The following is a 24,857-nucleotide window of genomic DNA, read 5'->3' as shown; positions in this document are numbered from 1 at the left end:
ATATGCTTTATAGTACTCAATATATACACTGTGTTAAAATTCTAAGCTAAACAAATCCTAATTGTGGAGGGAAATTAGCCCTATGAAGATGGCTGTATTTCCAGGAGTATCACCAAGTTAGAAGTGTATTTTGTTTTTTGTGTACATACTTCTTAACTCTGGTAAGACTGAGTAAGATTTACATGAATAAACTCAAACTCATGAACGTAAACAATCCCTTTAATATAAGAAATATATCCAACTTTCAAATACAAATTGGAACCAACTAACAAAAAAAAAAACTCAAAACAACTGTCAGAATGCCAAAAAGAGCTTATGCAAAACAGTGCACATTTATTCGAGGTATTGTATCCACACAAAAAAAAATAAAAGAAAAGAATGTTTACCTAGCAAGGCAAAAGCAGTTAGGTGGCATGTACTGAGTAAAGGGATGTAAACAGTGTAAAAGTTCAGAATGTTAATAAGAACCAATTAAATTAGGTTATGAAAACTGGCAGAACGCAGTATATTAAAGAAAAAGAAGCCAGAGGCATGCAAAATATTATTTGTTAAAATACATTCATCCATGTGGCTAAGTGAAAGTCACAAGCTAGTGAGATGGATTTAGAAATACAGTTTTATTTAGTTATTTTCTTTAGATTGATTGTCATTCAGTTTTCCACTGAAGTGGAAGGATTGATGAAAAGCTTGTACAATCCACTGCTAAATGAATTTTTGAAGACTCCAAATAGGTGTCACAAGAGACTTTTTTTTTTTTTGGTAACTGTGTTTTTAAGGTTTAGCATGATATACAATCTCACTCGAATTCTACAAGCAAATGGTGCATGATCTTTTACCATTTTGAAAGGTGAGAGCTTGGAGATCAGTTGCTCCAGATGGAATTGAAAGATTATCGTGTTTTTTTCTCACAAGAGCAGTGACAAACTCCAGGGGAAATCTGGTAAGCCACTTAACGTTTTATTTCAAACACAGACTATATTGGCAACCAAGATATAGTAGCGGAATCTGAATCGTGACCTGCAGTGCATGTGCTTTTCAGAAAAATCAAGTTTTGTTTCAGACACGCATCAGGAGCCTAAACAGTGCGAGGCTTTTCACACTGAAGCGATCGTACCAATGCCATCCGCCTCAGACACACTTACAGGTCTTTCTTGTCTTCTGCTTCACTTGAACTCTCCTGAAAACAGAGAGATTAAAAATTATGTTTTATGTTAGCAAAATCAGGAATTGTTGACTCCAGATACCCCATTTTGCCCCTTGTACTGACCCTGTTTGTTCACTTCAAAAACCTGCAGTCCCATCGATCCTACCCCACATAATACGTGTGCTTCAGATCCTAATACATGAACAGCCATGCAGCCTACTGCTCTCTGCTCATGTTATGGTTGAACTGTGCAGCAAACTAAGCAGAAAGTGTTTTCTCCTAACAACTCCTAGGGATAAACCAGCTGAATGCACTGGGTGCTCAGTGCCTTCTGTACTTTCAGTCAGAGGTAAATAGAAAAAAACATGAGGATGTGTCTTCAAGACTACAAGGCCGTTGGAAATGCAGCAGCACTCCTGTGGCTCATGGCACAAGGAAGCTCAAAGATAGGACACAGATGGTGGTCTCAATTTTGGAACACAGAGACCAACTGAGCAGTCTCTACAGAAGGACAGGATGAGGCCTGGAAATCAGTAAGCAGCTTTACACACCACAAGATGATGTCCAGCTCAGATTTGCCTTTTCTGTTTGTTTTTTAATACACAGCCAAACTGCCCTTCTTGAGAAGTGGTCACCAGAATGTTAACATTAATGATGTATTCTATCCCAAGGCTGCTACTTGTAACCAGACTAACACTCCTGTTAACTGACAGATTTCAACCAAAACTGACAGGCTGAGGCAGGTGTTAGGCACGCAACATACCATCACCTCTCACACAAAAAGAACAAGCAGGGCTCCCAGTTTTGCCAAAAGTAATTACTGTACATATTACAAGTATTATAGCTATGCACATATGCAAAACCAAACTGCTAATTCGCCTTTAGTTTATGTTTTTTTGTATTTTGTACTTCAGTTGAATTTTTATACTAGCCTGTTTTTAGCCTAGGCTTCTTTTTTTCCCCCCTTCTTGCATATTAACAGTATTGCAACATTTATAACCTAGTGTTGCAAAAGCATGTTTAGAGAGCAAACAAAATAAAATGGCACCTATGAGCTATGTATATACCACACACACTACTGCTGTCATTTTCTCAGAAGCTTCTGTTTGAACTGAATCTCAACTCCCAAGCAACAGCCAAACAGTATCTGCTGATGACCAGAAGTGCAAAGAAGAAAATGCTAACAGCTTTGCCATCTAGTTCTTATAAGACAAAGTTTTACTATTTTGATGAAGTTTAAGGAGTGCTGTCCATTGTAATTTTATGCCGTAGTAAAGATTTTGGTAAATTCCCCACATCATAAGCGCCTAGCAAGCAGAATTTTGCAGGTACAATTTCAGAATGTTGTGTTCATACAGTGAGCCAGAACCACCTACCTGAAGCCGTTCATGTTCTCTCATCAGACGGTCATATTCTCTTTTAAGGCCATCAGACTGCTTTTTAATGGCTATCACTTCATTATTTGCCTTGACAAGAGCTGTAAAATATCAGGATTTATGTTTTAATTATTACTTGTATTCCTGCAGTTCCTCAGAGCCCTGCTTATATATTAGGTCTCCATGGCACTTGACAGCCCTTCCTCAAAAAAAGCTGAAATTTAAAATGGAGCATTGTAAATGGACACAGAAAGAGATGAGGGGGACAGGAAAGAGAATGCCTTGTATTCAGGAACAGCAACACAAGGAACAGGAAGGGGGGGGGTTGTATGTAAAGCAAGGGCAAGACCAGTAAACTTTTTACTGAGGTAAGAAATGAGGGAGACTAGAGTCTTGTGTCATATTGCAGGTGACAACTCCAGAAAAATAAAACTCTACAACCCCCAGAGCAAAGCTGTCAGACATCTTAAAAGGAAGACAGTATTCAAACACTGCACAGGATTTTAGAAAAGTAACTGAGGCTGTCTAACAAATGGGGGTAGGAGGGATATAGGGATATAATACATTATTACAGGAGCACTGACCCTCCTTTTTGCTCTGTTATCTATTTCACCATGCATGAGTTCATTCACTAGAACCATTGTTTTATGGATGAGAAGGTAAAAACGGTGGTGGTGGGACAGACAACCCTAACAGGCTTTTCCTGTGAGGAAAAATTACTTATTTCTCTACTCCCAACCTCAGCAGTAATAAACCGAGAGCAAGTATACACTGCAGGTCTATGCTGCAGTGCAAAGCACCAGGAACACACAGGGGCTAATTTACAATGCGGGGTAAATCAGCATAAAGTTGCATAAAATCATTACTCCTGAACTGTTATGTGAGCATTCACTTAGACATCATTATATACCTATGCTATAAGTACCTCACATATCTGTATATATATTTCTGCTGTAGCAGCACAGACATATCCAAAAACTTGATTTACTCATGCAGAGAAACATTGCTGATGACCTATATGGATGCCTCACATAGCAAATGTTTCTCTCTATTTGCACCACTGAGATGTGTTTTTAAACATGGCTCTTTTCCTTGTTCCAACAACATGGATGGTCCTTTGTGAGCTGCCTGAGGCACACTGCTCTTTCCTAGAGACTTCCCAGCCACTCAAGAACTGCAGTACTTCTGTAAGAGAGCCTGCTCTCAAAAGCTGAGGAGCTTGCTGTGCTTTCTGTTAAGCCCCTAGCTACAAACACTCTCATCTGAACCATATTTCACTTTGGGAGCTTACTCTTGATCCCTAGTTCCTGAGACATTAGGACATAGGTCTTGACCACCTTCCTACATGCATGAAGGAAAAACAGGGAATGAGGGGGGGGATTTGACTAATTAAACTGGATGTTTAGATTCAAAATAATTTTGAAAAAAATCTCATTTTAAAAACCTTTTAAGTGTTTTTCCAGTAATATGACTTTTAACTCGCCTGAAATTCTGATCTGCTGAAGTTTGTTACATTTAAGCCTATTGACTCCATGGTGCTCAAAAATTCATTCTGTACCTTTGCATCCTTTCACTTCACTTTGCAGAGTTATCTTCTCAATGTAATCTTGCAAACTTCTTTTTCTAAAGGCCTCAATATTTGGATAACCATGATTTCCACATACCTGGCAAGTAAAACGGCACTGCATTTACTCTTTCTGATCCTCTCTCTACTCTTGCTACCGTATAAAATACTGATAGTAAAATTTGGAAATCACAGTGAAGCCAACCTTTGACAATTTGATAAGCTTCTGACTGTTAAGCTGTAGGCAAAATTCACCTCCATATTCCACTTCACCTCTACTAAATTTGCCAGTTTTCCAGTTAACTACGGTAAAAATAGTGTATTTCTGCAGAAGCCCTAATTGACCTAACACTATTCAGCAGTTTACAAGCAGCAGCACAGGACATTGCCTGCATCTGAAAACAGCTGTATCTTTAAAACACGAACAAAGTATCTGGAGGTATCTGCACATCAAGAGAGCAAACAAGCCAGCGCACTGTTTCAATGTTTTGACCAAAACAGATGCGTGACAGGAACACCTCACCTAACGCCAGAAGGGGAAAAGGCAAAGAGCAGATTGTCCTTTCCACCTGCGTTGGCTGCGGATTAGAAAATCGGCCTCACTCCCGCTGGGGCCACACAATACAAAAAAAGTGTTACATTTTTGACCACATGAATTCTCCAGCATGCCAGCTTCTCTGGATATCTTCTTACCAAGCAACAGACTCTCCAGACATCACTGCTCAACTGTTTTGCCACGATGTGAACACTGCCCTACAGCCAAATCAATTGTACAGGTACATTGTTTGTCATATGGATTGCATCAAACGAACACTCCCCCAGCATAAACCAGAAAATAGTTCTTGTACACAACACAGTTGGTTATCGCTTCCAGCCTCCATCTGGCCTCTTGTTTTGCTTCAAAGGAGACCGAGCAGCTGGACTGGTGGCAAGCAAAGCCCAAGAGCTGATTGTTCCTACCAAGTAAATGCATAAGCAGGCATGAGGTGAGAGACACTGCTTCTATGTTAATGCAGCTAAAATCATTAAGTCCCAGAACTGGAATACAGACTACTTTGGGTTGGAAGGAGCCTTAAAGCCCACCCAGTTCCACCCCCCTGCCATGGGCAGGGACACCTCCCACCAGCCCAGGTTGCCCAAAGCCCCATCCAGCCTGGCCTTGAGCACCTCCAGTGATGGGGCATCCACAGCTTCACCACCCTCAGAGTAAACAATTTCTTCCTTTAAATGGAAAATGAATACCTGCTCTTTGTAAGGCCAAAGAAAACCACATGGGTTTCTGAGGCTTAAAGCTAAATTCTGAAAGAATTCTTCCTAATGTCTAATCTAAGTCTCCACTTCTTAGTTTAAAGCCAATTCCTCTTGTCCTACAGAGTCCCTCCCCACAGCTTTCCTGTAGGCCCCTTTAGGCACTGGAAGATTGCTGTAAGGTCTCCCTGGAGCCTTCTCCTCTCCAGGCTGAACAAGCCCAACTCACAGTCTGTCTTCATAGGACAGGAGCTCCAACCCTCTGATAATCCTTGTGGGACTCCTCTGGACTCGTTTGAATAGGCCCAGGTCCTTCTTGTGCTGAGTGCAGCCTCAGTACTGTGAAAGGTGGAGCATCTTTTTTCCATTATTTCCCTTTCCCTTTGAAGAAATTGAAAAAAATCCTTTGGGCAGTATAATATCAGAAGACATTTATGGAAAACTATCCTGTTACACTTACATGTGTGATTGGAGGTCCATAAAACGATACAACATGTACAGTTAGGGAAAGACAGAACTTGTCCTTTCCTTACCATATTCTCTGCATCTTGTCCCAGGATAAGTAGTTTACTTCAGAGATCGGATTTGTCTGAAGTCAAGGCAAGATAAAGAATAAAATTGTTCTAAGGAGGCTACAACAGCCCAGTAGCTGTACTATTTCTATTACCTTCTAATTTCAAGAAGTATGGAGAACCAAAGAGTAGAATAAAAGGAAACAGCAACAAAAGCAGCCTCCACCCCTGGTCTGACTGAATTTCTTGACTTACAGTGCTCACTACTAAGGAAATTTGGAATGATCTGGAATTTAAAATTAGCATTGCTCACAATACAAGTCTAAAACTGAAATGAATTGGAGTAGTTTAAGACTTCAAAAGATCCCTTTCTTGAGAATATTCATGTTGAGGAAGAGCTAGACACATCTCAGAATTTAGGCACAGACGAGACAGGATTTGTCAACAAATCTTTGGAAACACAGCTCCAGTCAAGTAGTACCAGATCAATGCTGAATTCTCTCTTGAAATAATGAACAGATAAACACAAAATGAGAGAAGGCAGAACCAAACAAAATTACACAAAGTGATTTCAAGTACCTTTGACAACCTCAAATGCAACATCATTACAAAGTGACATTACAGCAGATGATGTAAATGGCCTTGTACAAACAAAACCACACTTGCTGTATGCAGTACCATCCCTCGGAGACAACAAAAAATGAATACAAGCTTTTCTTGCATGTGCCATTGTGCAACGGCTCCCACCATGGCTATGATCTCAGTTAAAAACGTTAAGAAAGATGGACTTTGGTTTCTAAACCTCCCCCTGCCATTGGCTCAATAACACGAGACCACGGTCAATTCATTCCCCTGTCTCATGTCTCCTATTCCCAGCTTACAAAAGAAAGCTGATAAAGGGAGGTATTTTGTTTGTTTGATTTCAAGAACTGGAGTGCTTCAGCAGAGCTCAACATCAATACTGTTTTCATATGTGTGTCACCAGCCTGCCCAGCAGCACAAAAGCCCGGCTGAATTCTCACTGGTGGCAACAGTTCTAGGAAATGTATTCCCAAGGTCTGCATTTATCACTTGTATCTTTCCAACACCCAGTGTCATCTTGGTGTTTAGGGGAGAACTGTGTATCTGTACGTGCACACTTCCTAGAACAGTCAACAGTTAAAAAAACTACTTCTAAACCAGCTCTCTCCACATCTTGCTGTTCTCTTACTTCTGTCTCCTACAGAGCTGTGCAACCATGAAACAAAACCCACCCTTGTTACACATTCTGACGTTCTGTACAGCACACAAACCTCACTGAAGGACGCACAGAGGTTTCATCGGAATTTTCTCCTGCCCTCGTTGCATGTTTAGAATAAAAATACATATAAATAAAGAGTATTTTCAGGAAAAAGTTGAACTGAAGCTCAAAGGCAGCCAAGTTCCTTTGATAAGTTAGTACAAAGAGTGAAATCCTAATGGCAGAGACGTGTTATCTTTGCATTTCTTCTCAATGTGGCACCACAGTCTCAGCTCAAAGATGCCATGAAGTCACAGCTCAACAACTGTACGCAGCTGCTGGGGACAACAATGTCCCCTATGCTCCATTAGCCAGAGGTAGAAGCTTTAGGTGCACGTCATTTGCTATGACACACTGTTAGAAGAGTGAGGAAGGGGTCGACAAGCTGGCTGGGAGTCCACCAGGAGCACCAGTCTGTTCTTTTACAAGACTCGACCGATACTGGTTGTTCTGTATAAATTTCTGTTGTGTAAATAAAGCTGGAGCCTCCACCATACACTGGGACGGCGTCACCAAAAAGATGACCCGAGATAGCAGAAAGTGGAATAGTACAGCCGTGAGCAAGTCCTGCCCTCAACCCAAGGATGGCTGCTTCACCAAACGTCCTTTGACTCCAACCTCATCTCCGACAAAAATCCCATAGGTCTGATGCTGGCAGCCACAGAGATCCTTTAATTCTCTCAAGTCAACATTTTGTTAGAAACGCATCTAACGTGCATCAGGAAAAGCACACTCACCTCTGCATTGCCTGCTCCTAAGATTACTCATACTTTATCTCAGATAGTGAGACATTTTCCTCAACTGACAAGTGTATCAATAAAATGCCATCTCAGAGGGTTTTAAAAGTCGTGTTATTACATGTCCAGGTATGTTAAAGATGGATTTAGGCTCTGAAAGTGCCAGCCACACTGCTGGGTGCCTATGAAGTCCCCAGTACGTGGGTCTGCAATAAAGGAGTGAAAAACTAGCCCCCTTTCCTTCACATCCTCAATAAAAAAAAGAGGGCCTCAGTGGGGATAGGAAAGTCAAGTCTGAAAGGAAAACAAATTTGGCTGAAATCTTTGTCATGTGTTTCCAACCATTCTTCAGATTTCTGTAATTTCATTACTCAGTCTCTTTGTCTTGTATTTATATTCTTCATCTTTACCTGTCCAGAGCACAGTAAGTGGCAAAATATCTTCTTAACTTAGGATTTCACTTATGGATAGTTGAACAAAAATATATGGTAGATTGCGTTTCCTGTAAAAGGTAGAAAGCTGAAGAACTAGAGATGAGTCTCTTGAATGTTTGCAATAGTCACCGCGTACACTGAAATTTCAGTCAGAATTTCAGGAAGAGGAGACACACCGCATTTGCTCTGGCAAAAGTTGTAGAGCATTTTGAAAGGTTAAAGAAAATTTACCACTCCCCTGATTTCACAGCACTGCTCTGATACTAAACTGAGTTAATGAAATGCAAAGCAGACATGCTTCGGATGATTCCTAAGCATTGTTCTATTGAGGTACCTCACCTTCCAACATGTAGCCTACTACAACAATCCCCTGCCCCTCAAGTGTCCCCAAAACTTCAGGACTGGACTTTGTGGACACAAGGGATACATTTTAGTCACGCTCAACGGCATGCAAAAAATCGACAAGCTTGTTTTACCTCTAACAATCCCAGCTTTGATTTTTATGTAATTCATTTCTCACACTTAGTGAGCGTGAAGCTCAGTATTTACCTGCTCTGTTGCAGAAGTTTCAAAAGAAACAGCAAGTTCAATCCACGTGCAAACTCTAACACTCCATATGAAGTTGTCTACAGATGCACTTGGTATCAAGGACCTCCAGCTTGCTCACAATAAGGTGTAAGAATACTTACCAAAAAAAAGATAGACATACCTCAACGCTATTTAGCTGATGATGGTAATTAACACAATCACAGGGTTTTCTGTTTGATGTTTTGGCAACGAGGGGGGTGGCATCAGGAGGAGGGCTATAAATATTTCCTGATTCATTCCTTAAAGAAATCCTCTCCCTGACTCCCCTCCCCCCCAACAAAAAGACTCCAGTATGCCTTAATTTATACACCTTTCTAGTGGACGACAGCCTGCATGGAGAATGCAGCTGAAACAGCATGTGGTAAATCTATTTATTCCTTAGCTCTCTCTAGCAATCCCGACAGAAAAGCTTACATTATATTAGTGTCACATACCAGCAGTTAGTTTAAATAAAACATATGCATTTATGTTTTTCATTGATCTTGTCACTTCAAAGGCAGCTTTCCTTCATTTCTTTAAGAAAACAGCAGGAGAGGGAAAACCCACCATCAAACCTGCCTGGGAATGTGCATTAATGAGACCCTCTATTTAAAGATTCTTGTTGCTTCAAGCCCAGCTGAAAACAGCTGTTCTGCTGCTCTTGTTTCTCTTCCCAATGGACAACGAAAAATGATTTCATGAAATATTTGGTGTTGCTATTTTTGAAGCTTTGTAGCAGCGCCCTGCAATATGAAAGCAGTACTGTTTTGATGAAAACATGCTGTCTGGTACCACAAAAACCTGTTTCGTAACAGTCTGAACATCTGATTAATGCTTACAAGGTCACAGATAGTGTTATCTTGAAAACATTAATTTCAAATGAGTAGGTGTTGTTCGTAAGCATCACACACCTTGGCAGATCCAAATAGAGCAGATTTTACCTGTTTGGTTCTGTCCTATCTCAACATGGATTGCGAAGAAAGCAGTTTTGACAAGCTAAACCTTAAACACGGAAGCTGCTAACAAGTGTCATGCTAGAAATTGCAAGGAATGTTTCTTTGCAGGCTAAAATGGGATTAAAAAAATAATGCTATCACTTCTGTTGCAGGAGATACATACATTTAGAATACTGGTCAAAGACTTTTCTGCTACCTGACCTAACACTCACTTCATAAAAAAAAAAAAAACAACAACAAAAATCACAGAATATCCCAAGTTGAAAGGGACCCACATGTTCCAGTCCAACTTCTGGGTCCCCAAAAGAACCACGCAAAAAAAGACCACGTGTCTGGCTGGCACTGTCCAAATGTAAGCCGCCTTTAGACACAGAGTTAGCCCTGTAAGTCCCCATTTTATACACAGACATTGGCTGCTGTATGTAACACAGGAGATGAGGCTGACGCCCACAGCAACCTGCAGCTGATTCCATATCCTGTACAAGTCACCACTGAACAAATCAACACCATTTACACATATCAGTTTAATTTGTTAATGATTACCATTTAACTAAGGGTGTTCAAATTACAACATACACATTTTCATAACAAAAACATTTGCTAAAAACTAGGCATGGTGATGACGTTGTTCCAGTTCCTAGTTAAATGTGAAGAAACCCCAAACCAAGCGTTTCTGTAAACTGTAGTTAATGCTACATTTAGAATAAAAGTTTGACCTCCGGTGTTGAAACAATCCTTTTCATAAACACAAAGTCCTAACCAATATTTACCATTTGATGCCTTCTGTAATTCTGCTCTCAAATGTTCAACTTCCTTCTTCAATTTTTCATTAATTACTTTTGCTGATTCTTTATTTCCACTGCTTCCTCGTTCATTCAAGGCCTATTAAAAACCATAGATGCTACAATTACTTCTGGTTAAATTAGTTGAATATTAATGCCAAACTACCAGAGAATATCAGCCTTGAGTTTGTAAAGTGACAAGTTTTATCAAATGCCAATACAACACAGACATATACTCAGTCTTTCCAGGGATAAAAATTAAAATAATAATAACAAATTGCTCAATTTTGTAAGTTGATATCAAGTCTTGTTGCATATGTATGTGTATAGGTGGCATTACCTTCCATGTAACAGGACCTGCTGTCTCTGGATCAAGCCCACAACTTCTGTTTAGGTTATAAAAGGCTTTTCAAAAAGACATATACTAGGACTTCGTGTGGTGTTTATATGCAACTTTTTCTAATAAGTTATCCTGACTTAGATGTCACCAATCCCTCCTTTTAGGTTCATAGCTACCTCTTTAATCTTCAGAATACCTCAATACTCAGAATAGGTTTCCACTGAAACTCAAGTCAAAACAAAGGAAGGATTCAAGAGTAGCCCTGTAAGCACTGGACACAAGAGCAGTACACTCCCTGTACCCTGAAAACGTTGGCACTGCTATACTTATACATGCTCTTATCATTAGGTCATCAGTAGCAACTGTCTTAAGGTATCAAACGTTAAGGATTAGACCCCATAATTAGACCCTTTCCTCACAGAGCTTCTAGTAGCCATCCAAGCAGAGTTTCTGTTGTGACAAAGGCAAAAATAGTGCTAGATGCTTCAGGGGAAAAGGAAAAGAACTGAGATGAACAACTGGTAGGTGAACTCATGGCATCAGAGCTTACTGGGAATGAGGAGGAACAGAGGGAGAGAACAGATTACTTCAGGAAGAAAAAGAACAGTTTATAAAAACTGTTAAACAATCCAAGGAAGGGAGCTGAAGAAAAGTTTCAGGATGCATTGTAACCATAGAGCAGAGGTTCTGTTTCACTCCTGGTAACAAAACCATAGCCAATTTGTTATGGAATAAAGCTAGAGAGGCCTCACATTGCCTTCATTACCTTCTCAGCTCTTTCCATTAATACAGTTATTTCTATAAAATTTTCTCTTACGTCCAGTGCTCCATGGAACCTTTGAACAGGAGGCAGTGCAAAACACTGGAGTAAACTTACAGGATTTATACTTACAGCCAGAGTGCCCTGCATGCTATTGCTTTTCCCTCTCTCTGACAGGGGAATGAATCACATTTGTATTATGAACACAAATGCAGGGGGCCAAGCCTCAGAGGAGCCTAAGCCATGGTATCTCTTTGAGGTTATAAAAAAAAGATTCTGAACATTTTGCATTTTCAGCACAGGGGAGACCTAGCTACAGCATGCTGATTGTAACCGTGGTTACCACTGCTTTTGCAAATCATAAAATCAAAAATACAAATAGAAACAGACAGGAATGCAGCTTCCAGTTGCTGGCTATCACTTACAAGCAGCTAAGAGAATGTGTTGCTTGGGAAACACACGCTTAAGGGTGAATGCAGAACAAAAAGAGGACTTTTGGCCACATCCCAGCAGGACGGAGAAGAAAAAGTGTAGCAGGATGCAGCAAAGAGACAAGTTCTAAGGCTAAGGGTGGGAGTCTGGATTATTTTGTCAAAATACCAGACTCCCAAGATTTTGTGATCATTTCATAATTGGGAAATAGGTTACACACACCTTAGTGATCGTCATTTCATGATACCTTTCAAATACCTGTGTGATTTTTTTTAAATCCCCTCCAGTACTTTGTCTGGAAACGTATTACAAAAAACAAAAAACAACAACAAAAAAAAAACTGGTGCTGGTGGTAACCACAGACTCCAGACAGACTGGAAGGAAACCTTCACACACCTGCAGTGAATTTTATTTTGACTGGATACTTGCAGTTTGGCTTCTGGTTCATTCTCTTCCAACAGAAGTCAAAGTAACCACCAGCAAGAAAAGATTTCATACATCTAGACCTTTGTTATTTCCCTTCCTGCATAAAGCTATAACCACAACAGACAAATAATAGCTTAATTTTATCCACTCCTCTCCAAAAATAACATGGTTTTGGTTCACTGGTGGTGGTTCTTTTAGGTAAGAAATGTTTGGTACTACCCTCATTAATATCACAGCAGTGCCTTACTGAGAAAGGAAGGTACTAGGGAGTAGGCTGATCCACTATAAAAATACATACAAGAGTACAAAATACAATAAATACAAAGGATCAATTTTACAAGTTAGAAAATACATCTCAGGACCAGAGCAAGTCCTGCTTAGAAGAGAAGAGAGAGACAGCATTAGCACAGCTGTATCGTAGGCTTCTCTGTACTGGGTTGCTATAGCCCTGACCCAAACAGCCAGCTGTTTAAGGTAAGAAGAATAAAATTAGTGTCTCCCTCTACTTTACTGAGAGTGAATTCAAAGAGATATTTTAAGAATTTATTAATATTTGACAAGATTTATCCCAGAAAGAACTTCCTCCATTTACTTGTACCACTTCAGTTTCCTTTGTTAGTAAAATGCTCCTGAAATTTGTATTCGGTATTCTGAATTACGTATGGTGAGAAAATTATTCTTCCTTTTTCCATCAGGAATAAAAAAAGAACAAAAATTCAGTAGCCAACTATGTCCGGATTGTTTTGTACTATCTACTTTCTGCATAAGAAAAATAAAAACAGTAAGATACCTCCTGCAGCCTTTCATTCTCAGCCAGGTATTTTTTGGCTGCTTCAGTAGTGTCGTTGACTTGCGTTTCCAGAGCTGCGTGAGATGCCATGCTTTTTGCCAACTGAGTAAGAAGGGTAATAGTACGTCTCAATACACTGGTGAGGAAACACAGTGAACAGCACAGTAATTCACAGCACAAATTAAAAAAACCAAAACAACAAAAACCACACAACACACAAAACCAACCCCTTTTGTCTGTTTTTCAACATTAGATATGAAAACGAAAACGCAAAGCACCTGAAGGGAAACATCCAGGCTCCATGATGACAGGTAACAGCAGAATAAGAGACTGAAAACACATTTTCATCCATCAAAAATCCATTTTTTACTTGAAAAGGGAACCCACTCCTCCTCCCCAAATCCACAGCCATTAGGGGGTCAGACACCTCTTTGTGTAAAGGCTGAAATAATCTTACATGACTTTGTGTTTTAAATATGATGGCTCTCTGAATATAACACACAAGTAATACGTTATGGTAATGAGCATGATTAAAAATAACAGCAAGAAATACCCCTCCCCTTATAAAAGGCCTTAGCAGAATAAAATTAGCAATATTTTATTAACCCTCCTATTAACTCAAAGTACTCTGTCAGTACCGTATAAATCAGAACATGCACGAATATCAGCACTCATCTGATGTCTCAAAGCTAAGCTCTGCAAATACCTTCCTTGACTTGACCCAGCGATTGCTTCTTTGCATCTCTACTTCCATTATCGATTCATCTTGGAGTCTTTCAAAATGGTACGTTACTGAATCAAGGGAAGGCCAAAGCAACACTGAATTGAATTCACCCCTAACTATACAGCTGCTCTTCAAAAAAAAAAAAAATAAATCCACTTTGTTTTTTCATAACTGAAAGCATATTAACAGACCTTGTAGCTCCCGAGGTGAGCCTTCCACCTGCTTTTTCACTGAAAGCTCATCTTCTGTTTTTAATAAAAATGTTAACTCTTTGTCACTCTTTATCCAGGATACATCAGCCAGAAGTCAGTAAAACATCATTATTAAAATAGAATCACAGTACTGTGTAGGTTGGAAATGACTTCAAGAGGTCATCCTGTCCGAGATCCAGCTGAAAGCAGAGCAGGCAGAGCAGACTGCTTAGGGCCTTGTTCGGCTGAGTGCCCCCCCATCTCCAGCGCCATTCCTCAGACTTTTAGGGTCCTTCTTCTAGTGCACAGCCACTCTTGCTAGTAGAAAAATAGTTTTAATCACAAGTTCCAGGTTTTGGTTTGTGCATGTTGACTCCTGATATTCCACTGTGGATCCACTAAGGAAAGTTCGCTCCGTCTTCTTGACTCCTCCCAACTGAACAGCTGCAGAAAGCAGTCGTCTTCCCCTCAACTTCACTTCTTAGGCTGAAGCTGAGCACCTTCGGTACCAGCTCGTATGTCACATGTCTCAGTGCCCAACATTCTTGGTGCCTCTCTGCACTACTGCAGTATGCCAATGTCTGTTAAACAATGGGGAGCAAAAACCCTACAGGATTCCTGCAGCTGCAGTCCCAGAAGCACCAGATGGGGAAATAATCATTTCTCTTGGCCTGCTGGCTAAACCCCTGCTATTACAAGCCCAATAAACGATTGACTGTCCACGAGGACTCCCAGATTCTTTTCTGTGAGGCTGCTTTTACCCTACTAGTTAGTCTCCAGCCTGTATGGGCACTCTATGGGGTCATTCTGTCAGATGCAGGACTTGCCATCTGCTTTTGCTGAACTTCACGAGGTTTCTGCCCCCACATTTCTCCCACCTGTCTAGCTCCCTCTGAACAGCAGCCCTGCTCTCCAAGACATTAGCCACTCTGATTTGGACTTCCCCAGTCTGCACGCTTGCTAAGAGCACACTAACTCATCATTCAAGTTGTTAATGAGGTCATTAAACAGTATTGGGTCCAGTACAAATCCCAGAGGGATACCAGCTGGAATGTACATTACTAATCACCACCCTTTAAGCCCGGAGACCCAGTCAATTTTCCACCCACTTTTTTTTCCCACTTCCCCAGGCCATCTCTCCCCAGTTAGGCTATCAAGATACCAGAAGAGACCATAACAGGCCTTGCTAAAGGCACACAGCATCCACTGCTCTGCCCTTTACCCACAAAGCCAGCCATTTCATCAAAGGACCAGGCATGATGTCTGCTCAGTAAAAGTGATGGTTTTTCCTAGTCACCATTATCCTTTATGACCCTGGAAATGGCCTTAAGGCAGATTTGCTCCACAACCTTTCCAAGGTCTGAAGTGAGGTGAGATCAGTCTGTAGTAACCCAAATCCTTCTTTTTCTCCCCAGCTCTACCTGCTGCTGCTGTGGGTAACATCACTCTCCTAGAACTGGGAGGCCAGAGAGCAGACCTCATCAGCAAGAAGCAAGGCAATGTGGGGTTGGTAATGAGACACCCTCGCACCCTCCTTGCTGGCAGGGCAGCACAAGAAGCAGAGAAGTCCTTGACTTAGTGCAAGGACTTCTCTGCAACAACTAAAACATTGATGTGTTATCAACATTATTTTTCTCCCAAATCCAAAACACAGCACCGTAACAGCTACTATGACAAAAGTTAACTCTGTCTCAGGCAAACACAGGACACTGCAACTGTGCACAAGCTCCTAAAGCCTCTTTTGTTTCCCATGCTGTACACATTTGTGTTCAAACACCAAAGATTGGCCTCCAGTTGTTCTCTTTTCACAAGGGATGTATGAGAGCCTTCCCCATTGTGTCGTCTTTCTGATGCTTCCCAGCTTTTCCCCAAGCCTTCACTTCTTGAGAGCATCTTGCTCCCGACATACCTTTTTTAAAGCTATTTTCAGCTTCATACTCTTGCCCTGCTTCATCAGAGACCCTCTTCATTTAAGGTCCCACGATGACAGAAGCCCATACACTAAAAATCACCCACACACTGACCTGATGGATGCATCCACTCCACTCAAGCCTTTTTCCCCCTCACTAAAACTGAAACGAACTCCACCAGTGTCCTCCTGTCCTTTCCCCGTGCTCCCAGAGCTTTGTAGTCACTTTTCACACCCCAAGATGCCCAAGTGGATGAGCAGCACTGGTTAACAGGGGGCCAAGCAGACCTTGGAGTGGAGACTTGATGTCTCCACTGCTGAGACATCAAGTCAGGTTTGCAGATGGGCATCTCTGTCCCACCTGGAGGACAGTCCTGGGTAGCTATGACCCTTTCCTCTTCTCTGTGCAGACACTTGACAGATGGAGACTCTGCTGGCCCCATTACCTCCCCTGACTGGAGGTCATTTTCCTTATCTGTTCCCAGTGGTCTGTAATTGCTGAACCACAGATGGAGGAGGAGTTGCTGTTGTGTTACTAGAAACAACAAAACTTCCAGCCTCCCCCATCTTGGGAATTTCCACCTACCCCGCTTTTGGATTTCTCCACTTAGCCACTGCACTAAAATGAACCAAAAGCGACCCAATGAATGAACCAGGAACATCCGAGTACCTCTTCACAGGTACAAGTGGCCTGAACTTGGCTGGGTGGCAGTAGTAGGATATGACAAGGGAGCCCAAGGAATACTTTCCTCCCTCCCTCCCGACAAAAATCATGCATTTTTAATAGATAAACAAAATAACTCTAAGTTGTTTGCTCTAGCCATTGTTGCAGGAGTATTTACTTCTCCTCAATCTATGTGAAAGGCCAGTAGCCCCCAAAAGACCTTTGGCAAACCTCTTCATGTGCACAAGTTTTCTCCATCATTATATCTATTATGGCCACCTACAAGTTTTCTTCCTTGATAGTTAAGTGGGAGTACGGTCCTGGGGGACCAGCTTCTAACTCTGGTCCAGGACACAATCCAACTATTCCTCCCTTGGAGCAGAGATCAAACACACATTTGTGCATATTTACTTAACCTTTCTGCAGGAAGATGAAGAACACGATACATTCCTATCACTTCTGCACAAGGCTACAGATGATTTTTTTTCTCCTTTTTTCTTACTCAAGGTTTGTATGAATTTTTCCTTCCTTGAAGCTTCTTTATGTACAGTGCCCCTCCTTATAATGACTAACTAAGACAGCCATACATTAGTCCAAGGGAAACACGGTCAATCACAAGTCTCTGTAATTCCAGGCATTTTCTTATTCTGTGTTCCTCTTGCATATCCAGAGAATGTCAAGCAACTCAAAGAACTACAGAAGAGAGTCAGCATCACCATCAAATGTAGGAAATCTTCTGACCACCATTCCTGTTCCTATTCATTCACGTTATCTGTCCAGTTAGCTCATGTGCTCCTTGTCCAGCTGTGAAGATTTGCAGGTTGCCATGGCTACTGGGAAGATTTGCAGGTAGTCTCGGCTGCTACTGAGCAGTTCAAACTTGTCCTTTCTGTTACCCTGTGTTACTGGCTGTATTCAAACATCTTGAAAGGGATACCACGCTTCAGGTCACAATATCACAGCAGGCCAGCTGCCACTAAGTGCTCAGTCTGAAATAATATCTGAAATTTCCCTTGGACTCTGGATCTTTGCTAACTTTAAGCTTTAGATGAAACGGTTAAAGTCAGGCTCAAGTTTTGCTTCTTAACACAGCAGGATGTAATAAAATAATCTTAATATGTTGCAAGCTGGCATTAACAGTGCTTTAGCTTTTGACCTTTTTAATTTGTTTTCCTTGTTCAAAAACAAAACAGGACATATATGTAACAAAAAAAATAGTACTCCCTGAAGAAGCTTTTCCTGCAAAAGATGTTTTCTCAAACATTCCAAACATGTTGCTTTCCATGTGTTGCTCACATATCCTTCCAATATTCAAACATTTGTAAGTGATTAATTCCCGTGATCTTATTTACCTCATGGCCAATCTGCTTGCATTTAGTTTTTTTAATCTCTTGAAATCAGCCTTCTGATCTTTTTTTCTAGTTGCATTACTTTGTGCCATAGCTCCCGTAAGAAATCTGCTATGTAGAAATTCAAAAAGCGTTATACTTACAGCCACAGAAATAAGGAAAAACCTGAGATATAGAGGTTTCTTTGTGATCGGAAGAGTTTCATATGAATATGATCAATGGCATTGGTATTGACATTTGCAACCTTCTCAGTCACCTGAATGGCCGAGTACTTCCTAACTTCTCTAAAAGCATCTGTAAACAAAAAAAAGATTGTCCTTAATCACATCTGTGAGTATGCACACATGATAAACCAGGCATAGAACTAGAAATAGGTATTTGCACTTTTTGCTCAGCATACAGGCAGAGTACAAACAGTAACATCAGCAACGTTAGTGACATGGTTAGTGACTTGGCAGTGCTAGGTTAACGGCTGGACTAGATGATCTTAGAGTTTTTTGCCAACCTAAATGATTCTATGTTACCTATCCATTTTAAAGACAGGTCTTGATAAATCACCGAAGCAAAAACACATATCCAGAAACATGCCAAACTACTACCCAAAACATGCTTGAACAGTTATTTCCAACATTTGCACTCATCCACCAGGAACCTGGCCAAAGCGACACATTCTGCAAATGCTACCAGAGACCCAACAGTGTCAACAAGTCACTGCTGACAATGTGAATTAAAACCCAGCCAGTGGACAAACAGTAAGAAAATGGAAAGAGAAGGAAAAAAGAAGAGATGCCTTCTGAAGCATTTACCTCACATGGAATTTGTTAGATGAGCACATGTTTTAGTAACAACAGTAGCAGTATCTACTTTTATGCTTAAACCACATCAGAAAAAAATATTTCTATAACATCTGTCAATATAGAAAGACTACAGTAACACAGATTTGAAGTGAAACTTTGAACAATGCAGTGAAGGCTAAGACCAAACAAAATACCATATCCCCATGCTGTGTGAAGAATCTAGTCCTGCAGTGATCTATTATCCCATTGCTGCTCTACTTTGTCTCAAATCTCTCTCTCCTCTAATATAAACGACCATCACTAAAGCAAGCTTTGGTTAAAGTTTCCAATTGGAGTTCAAAGAGAGTAAACGATATCCACCAGTTTTCAATCTTAAGCCATTTACTGAAGTATCTACTTCTAGGGATACTAAAGATCTTCTAATAGATATAAAAAGTTTATTTGCATTTCCACTACTTTGTTCATTATTAGGAATACAGAATTGCAATTTAGCCTGACTTCATTATATATGCAGTACATTTGTATGCTTCTCTCAGCAGCAGCTTGGAATTAAACAGCATTTTCATTGTAAGGCACTGAAAACAATCCCCTACTATCCACGTGGGAGAACTATTTCCACCTCTGAAATAACGGAGATACCACAGAAACCAATCAGGGCAGACACTAAGTGGATTCAGGCAGACAGTCATCAGTCAAGCTCCAGTTTCACTTAGGCTTTACTCCTCCTTTACAGACCTCAGGCTTTAACAAGCGTAGCCGACAGCTGTTTAGTATCTGTGCTGAGTAGCAGTACCCAAATAGCCCAGGGCTTTGACATATTCTGGTGCATTATTTCAACAGCAGCTGAGAGAAAGAGTGCCATCTACTGCAGGTTGAGCAGCTCTGCCACGTACAGGAATCAAACCTTCTGTGTAAGAAAACGAAACCAAGCAGCAGCCGAGGCCAAACTCCACTCTTCCTCTTCATTCACTCCTATACTACTACTGTATTTGGATTCCCAACACCAAACCCATATGTGCCCTCTCTTCTTCTATTCTGTTAAAGAACTTTTAAAGAAATACACTAGGCTTGAATCTGTGCAAATTATCTACTGCCATGAATTCCACATACCAGCTTATTTTTTCCGTTTATTAGATAAAGTTATTTAACACTTACCAAGAAACAAGATGATCAGTAGAACTATTATTGTAAGGAACATCTTGTTCCAAAAAACAGCTATTTTGCTCCATAGAGGAATCATAAAAATCTTCTGCCATCTGTAAAATAGCATTGTGTTATTCAAAATAATTAAATACTAGAAGAAAAGCATAATAACCTCACAGAAGAAAGCCTTGTTATTGATATGAGACTTAAGTAAGGTCTCTAACCAGCTGTTTTAACTGCAATATAATTTAGATTAGGTATATATAACTTTCAACAATTCAACTTGCTAGCTTTTTTTTCTCCTCTCATTCTCAATACAGGCAAAGACAGTTGGTTTAACACAAACATTTCTCACATGGTAGCAGGTACTCTCCAGGTGTGCTTTATTTTATAATTACTTTGTGTTTGTTCCTGACCATGATAAATTCTGGGATGGGGTGAAGACTATCTGTCATTTTTCTACCCAACTATACCCCTTGTTGCCAAGTTAAAAGCAAAAACCAAACCGAAACACCCACGAAACCAACCCTCCATGAATTAAAATCATCTCTACTATCTTTCTTCTGAAGGGTCATCTTTTACATTGATGAGTCTGCATAATTATACAGTAGGATTTACTACATTCTAACATACAATTGACAATAAAAGGAGAAGTCTCATGTTTATATTTTATCAAGAACCTCTTTCAATTTGCATTCAGCATCAATTTGCTGGCTAATGAAACAGCTTCAGACAGGAAGAGCTGCAAAAGCGGTAAAGACCACTTACTTTTCTTTTAAACAACCATCCCTTTAATATTACTACATGGAGAGATCTGCAAGAATTCACACTTACAGCACAAATGAAGAACATCTGAGATGCTCAAATAAATTTAAACCCAGAAGAGACGACAACAGACCAGACAGTTTTCTTTGCTGCAGGTTAGAATCAGTGCTACTGCATAAATAAATACCTACTTATGCTATAAAGGACGTAATGCAGGCACACTAGTGTCTTGGTTTCAGTTAGAACAGAATTAATTTTCTTCCTAGTAGCTGGTGGAATGCTGTGTTTTGGCTTCGGATGAGAAGAGTGCTGATAACACCCTGATGCTTTAATTGTTGCAGAGCAGTGCTTATACCAAGCCAAGGACATCTCAGCCTTTTGCTCTGTCCTGCCAACAGGCAGGCTGGGGGTGCAGTAAGAGCTGGGAGGGGACAGACCCAGGACAGGTGACCCAAACTAGCCAAAGGGGTATTCCATACCATCTAACGTCATGCTAAACAATATATAGGGGTGGCTAGCTGGGGGGAGGGGGGCCGGACTGCTCAGGGTGAGGCTGGGCATCGGTCAGCGGGTGGTGAGCAATTGCATTGTGCATCACTTGTTTGTACATACTATTATTACTTACCTATTATCATCATTGTATTATTATTATTATTGTTATTATTATTTTCCTGTCTTATTAAACTGTCTTTATCTCAACTCACGAGCTTCACTTTCCATTTCTCTCTCCCGTCCCAGAGAGGGAGGGGGGAGGGTGAGCGAACGGCTGTGTGGTGTTTAGCTGCCGGCAGGGTTAAACCACGACAACTAGTCAGCATTTAATTAACCAGGTAACGTTTCCAAATTTTGTTCGGACCATTTACATTTTGCAGAGACCATTAGAATTTGTCCTCTAAGTAGTTTCCAATCTACTATGAACTTAACTTAGACAGTAGCATCACCTCCAACAATGTTCTGCACCAGAAAGAAGTAAGAGTTATTATTTTAGCATTATATGCGCAATAATTCCATTTAAATCTTTTAGTATAATCTGAGTTCTTTAAAGCAGACAGCCATAGTCTGTATCAACCAAAAAGTTACTGTCCTTAATTAAACCAAGTTGCAGCCCAAATGAAACATACTTGTTAACTCTAAATATGTGATTCTTCATGTCTTATACCAATCTCCAGTTAAGAAGTGATACTCTGATGTAAACACCTTAGACCAACTATATTGCTAAGTTATATTAAGGCTAAAAATTCTCTCTCTTTACTGCAAAGTATCCATAGATTATATTCTCATGCTTATTTTTCCCTCTACAAGTAACATTAACATTTATTAATGCTCTATTGACTTTTGGTGACAGAAGTCACATATAATACTTCCAAATTACAATACTGGCCACCACTAGAGATGTTGCAATCACCTGGCAGTCCAATTCTGTCTTTTTGGGTACTTGCATTTTTATATTGTCAATCTACTTGTTCCCCAGGAACTTTATTATTATTATTAAAATTTTATTATTAAAATATTAATAATAATAATAATATTTTAACAATTTGAAGAGGAGTTCGTTACCCAAAAAACCGCACAGGAACAAGAGATGCAAACAACCTGTTTCTAGACTGATGAGGAAACCGAAACTTCGAAGAACAGCAGTGTCACGTTTCCCCAGCTGCACATGCTTTGCCCTGTGACAGAACCAGCCCCCAGGTTGCCAAGATGTGTAAAGCAGAACTGCTGCCCTCCCACACTCTCACAACAGCTACACCTAATATTCAACCCTACAAGATTCCTGTGGCAGTTTTGCTAACAAGATAATTGACCACATCAGAGGATAAAACTATTTAATTATTTCAGAAACTATTGTTTGAGAGAATAACCGAATGCCACAAATCAAACATAAAATTAATCCATTGTATGTTATTAAAAGCACTGTTTTTGAAGTTTGAACAATTTTTGGTAGCTGAATTTGCTTTTCAGCTTCAAAGACTCAGTTCAGGTCCTATTTAAGTCATGAGACCTGTTTCAGCACTCTCAATGTGTCATCAGCCTGAAGAAACTCTTGCAGCTAGTTGCCTCACATAAGCCAGTATTATTATTAATCTGATTACAACTCCCACAATGCTTTTCCCCTCTTACATACAGCTGCACTTCTGATTAGAATACAGAAGAAAACATCAACAATCAAAGAAGAAACCCAACAATCTACGTTGAAACGCTGAACTCCTCTCAAGCTGTGATATTGGTTGCAGAGTATTCAACCATTTTCAAAGCCCTCCCACAGGTTTAAGTTGTCAAATTCTAACTCTGCACACTGCAATTTTGTATTAGGTTTTGTTCCTTAACATATTACAGTAAAAACTTCATTCTCCATTCTGAATATATCTAAAGATGCAGAAAAAACATTTATCAGTTTTATACAACACTGAGCCAGCAGCAAATTTTCTGATTTTTTTTTTTTAGTTACTAATATTCTGCAAAGAAATCACAACTGTTTCTATAGCATCGTGTAATACATGTAATACAACTAGCTGTATTTCTTCAGAATAAATAAAAAGAGCATTACCAAATTGGAAAAGCTACTTAGAAAAGACAATCTTAAGACAACCCTACAAGCCAGGCCTCTGCATATAATGGGAGTAGTTAAAACATTCTGCTTTACTTCTTTCCCTTACTAAGGGCATTTATAAGAATGAATGATTTTTCTGAGTGTTTATATGGTGTTCCAGAAGCGTTATTATTTTGTTCTGCTTATATACTTTTATGGAGGCTTTTCTTACAGCAGTCCTGAACCTTCTGCATCAAGCTGAAGCCTGCGTTTATTTTTCAACAAACGACCACAAATTTCTTACAAGCCTTACACGTCACATACGGTTAGCTTAAATATCAGATATGCCTTATCAGATGTGAACCCACGATGCCTAGTGCACGCCAAAACGCCGGAGACCTGATAAACAGCTCTTGAAAAGGCCGCTGTGTCGTCTCATTTCCTAGTTCACAGCGAGGGGAGGCAGAAAACTTCCTTCCTGCACACTGCCTGCTCCAAAATCAACACGGAGACTTCCCCCTGACGGAAGGGAAGTGCTCAGAAGAATTATCAGTGGGTAAAATAACACATTAAGCTCCTTCAGAAAGGTTTTGGTTTCCTGAAACTGCTGGCACTCGCGGCGCTTCCAGCTCAGAGCCCAACTACTTCGCGCCGCAGCAAAGCTGAACGTTTACCGAGAGGAAAAACGCAGAAAGCGGGTGAGAAGCATGCAACAAACTCCTACCTCAGGGGAGAGATAAAGGGCAGGCAGAGCACGAGGAGCACCACCACCTCGCCGTACAGGAAGGTGGCAACCGCCGTCCACTGGAAAGTCATCGTCCCCCGGCGGCCTGCGGGGCTGAGTGCGGCTCAGGCGGGTCCCCGCGCTGTCGAGAGCTGGTTTGAGTTTCAGAAAAGAAAAAAAAAAACAAACATTTTTAGGACAACTTAGCGGGGCTGTCCCCGCCGTGCTGAGCGCTCGGCCTCGCTCGGCCTCCCCCATCGCCGCCTCAGCGCCCGGCCGGGCAGGGCCGGGCAGGGCCGGGGGCGGCCCCCGTGAAGCCCTCGCAGCCCCGCAGCCCCCCCGGCTCCCTCCTGCCTCCCCCCATAGCCCGGCAGCCCCGAGCCCGGCCCGCCCCGCTCTCCCCCGCGGCCTCCCGGCCTTCGCAACCTGCCGGGTTCCGCGGCCCGATGGCGGCCAGCCGCTCTGGGAAGGGCGGGGAGCGGAACCTCGGCACCGGGAGCGGGGCTGGGGGCAGGCGGCGGGGCCGCTGCTCGCCGCCGGCGCTGAGGGGAGGCGGAGCGGGCGCGGCCGCCGGGCTTTGGGGCGGCTCCGGGCTGACTGACACGGCGGGGAGCCGGGGGCGGTGCCCGGCTGGGAGCCTGCCGAGGGTGGCTCAAGGGCCTCAGGCTCGGTTTGGGACAGGACGGGGCAGGAGGGTCCCCGCAGGGGCCGCCC

General features: G+C 41.3%; 1 protein-coding gene across 2 annotated transcripts; it reads right to left on the bottom strand.

Annotated features, from left to right (window-relative positions):
• Positions 1-201: 201 nt before the first annotated feature.
• On the bottom strand, positions 202-24,737 carry BCAP29 (B cell receptor associated protein 29). Of its 2 annotated transcripts, none has more exons than XM_027459107.3 (8): positions 24,574-24,737; positions 24,144-24,295; positions 20,137-20,237; positions 18,328-18,478; positions 13,348-13,483; positions 10,588-10,699; positions 2,521-2,621; positions 202-1,177 (listed from the first exon to the last, which is right to left on the bottom strand). In XM_027459107.3, the coding sequence occupies exons 2-8, from the start codon at positions 24,233-24,235 to the stop codon at positions 1,139-1,141; spliced, it is 732 nt and encodes a 243-aa protein (XP_027314908.1). In that variant the 5' UTR covers positions 24,236-24,295; positions 24,574-24,737; the 3' UTR covers positions 202-1,138. The 2 variants fall into 2 exon arrangements, with proteins under 2 accessions (XP_027314908.1, XP_027314906.1); XM_027459105.3 differs by having other exon boundaries at positions 24,570-24,736.
• Positions 24,738-24,857: the final 120 nt, after the last annotated feature.

Source organism: Anas platyrhynchos, chromosome 1 (assembly GCF_047663525.1).
Source record: "Anas platyrhynchos isolate ZD024472 breed Pekin duck chromosome 1, IASCAAS_PekinDuck_T2T, whole genome shotgun sequence".
NCBI lineage: Eukaryota > Metazoa > Chordata > Aves > Anseriformes > Anatidae > Anas > Anas platyrhynchos.
Note: the sequence above shows the minus strand (reverse complement) of the source record. Positions and strands in the feature narration are given on the sequence as shown.

What these genes read in the sequence shown, in the direction of transcription:
- BCAP29 (XM_027459107.3), bottom strand. Translation starts at nt 24,235, where the DNA reads ATGACTTTCCAGTGGACGGCGGTTGCCACCTTCCTGTACGGCGAGGTG. An exon ending in CCCTTTATCTCTCCCCTGAG is followed by an intron (nt 20,238 to 24,143) that starts GTAGGAGTTTGT and finishes GCTATTTTACAG; the next exon opens with ATGGCAGAAGATTTTTATGA. An exon ending in AGAATGAAAGGCTGCAGGAG is followed by an intron (nt 10,700 to 13,347) that starts GTATCTTACTGT and finishes GGTTTTTAATAG; the next exon opens with GCCTTGAATGAACGAGGAAG.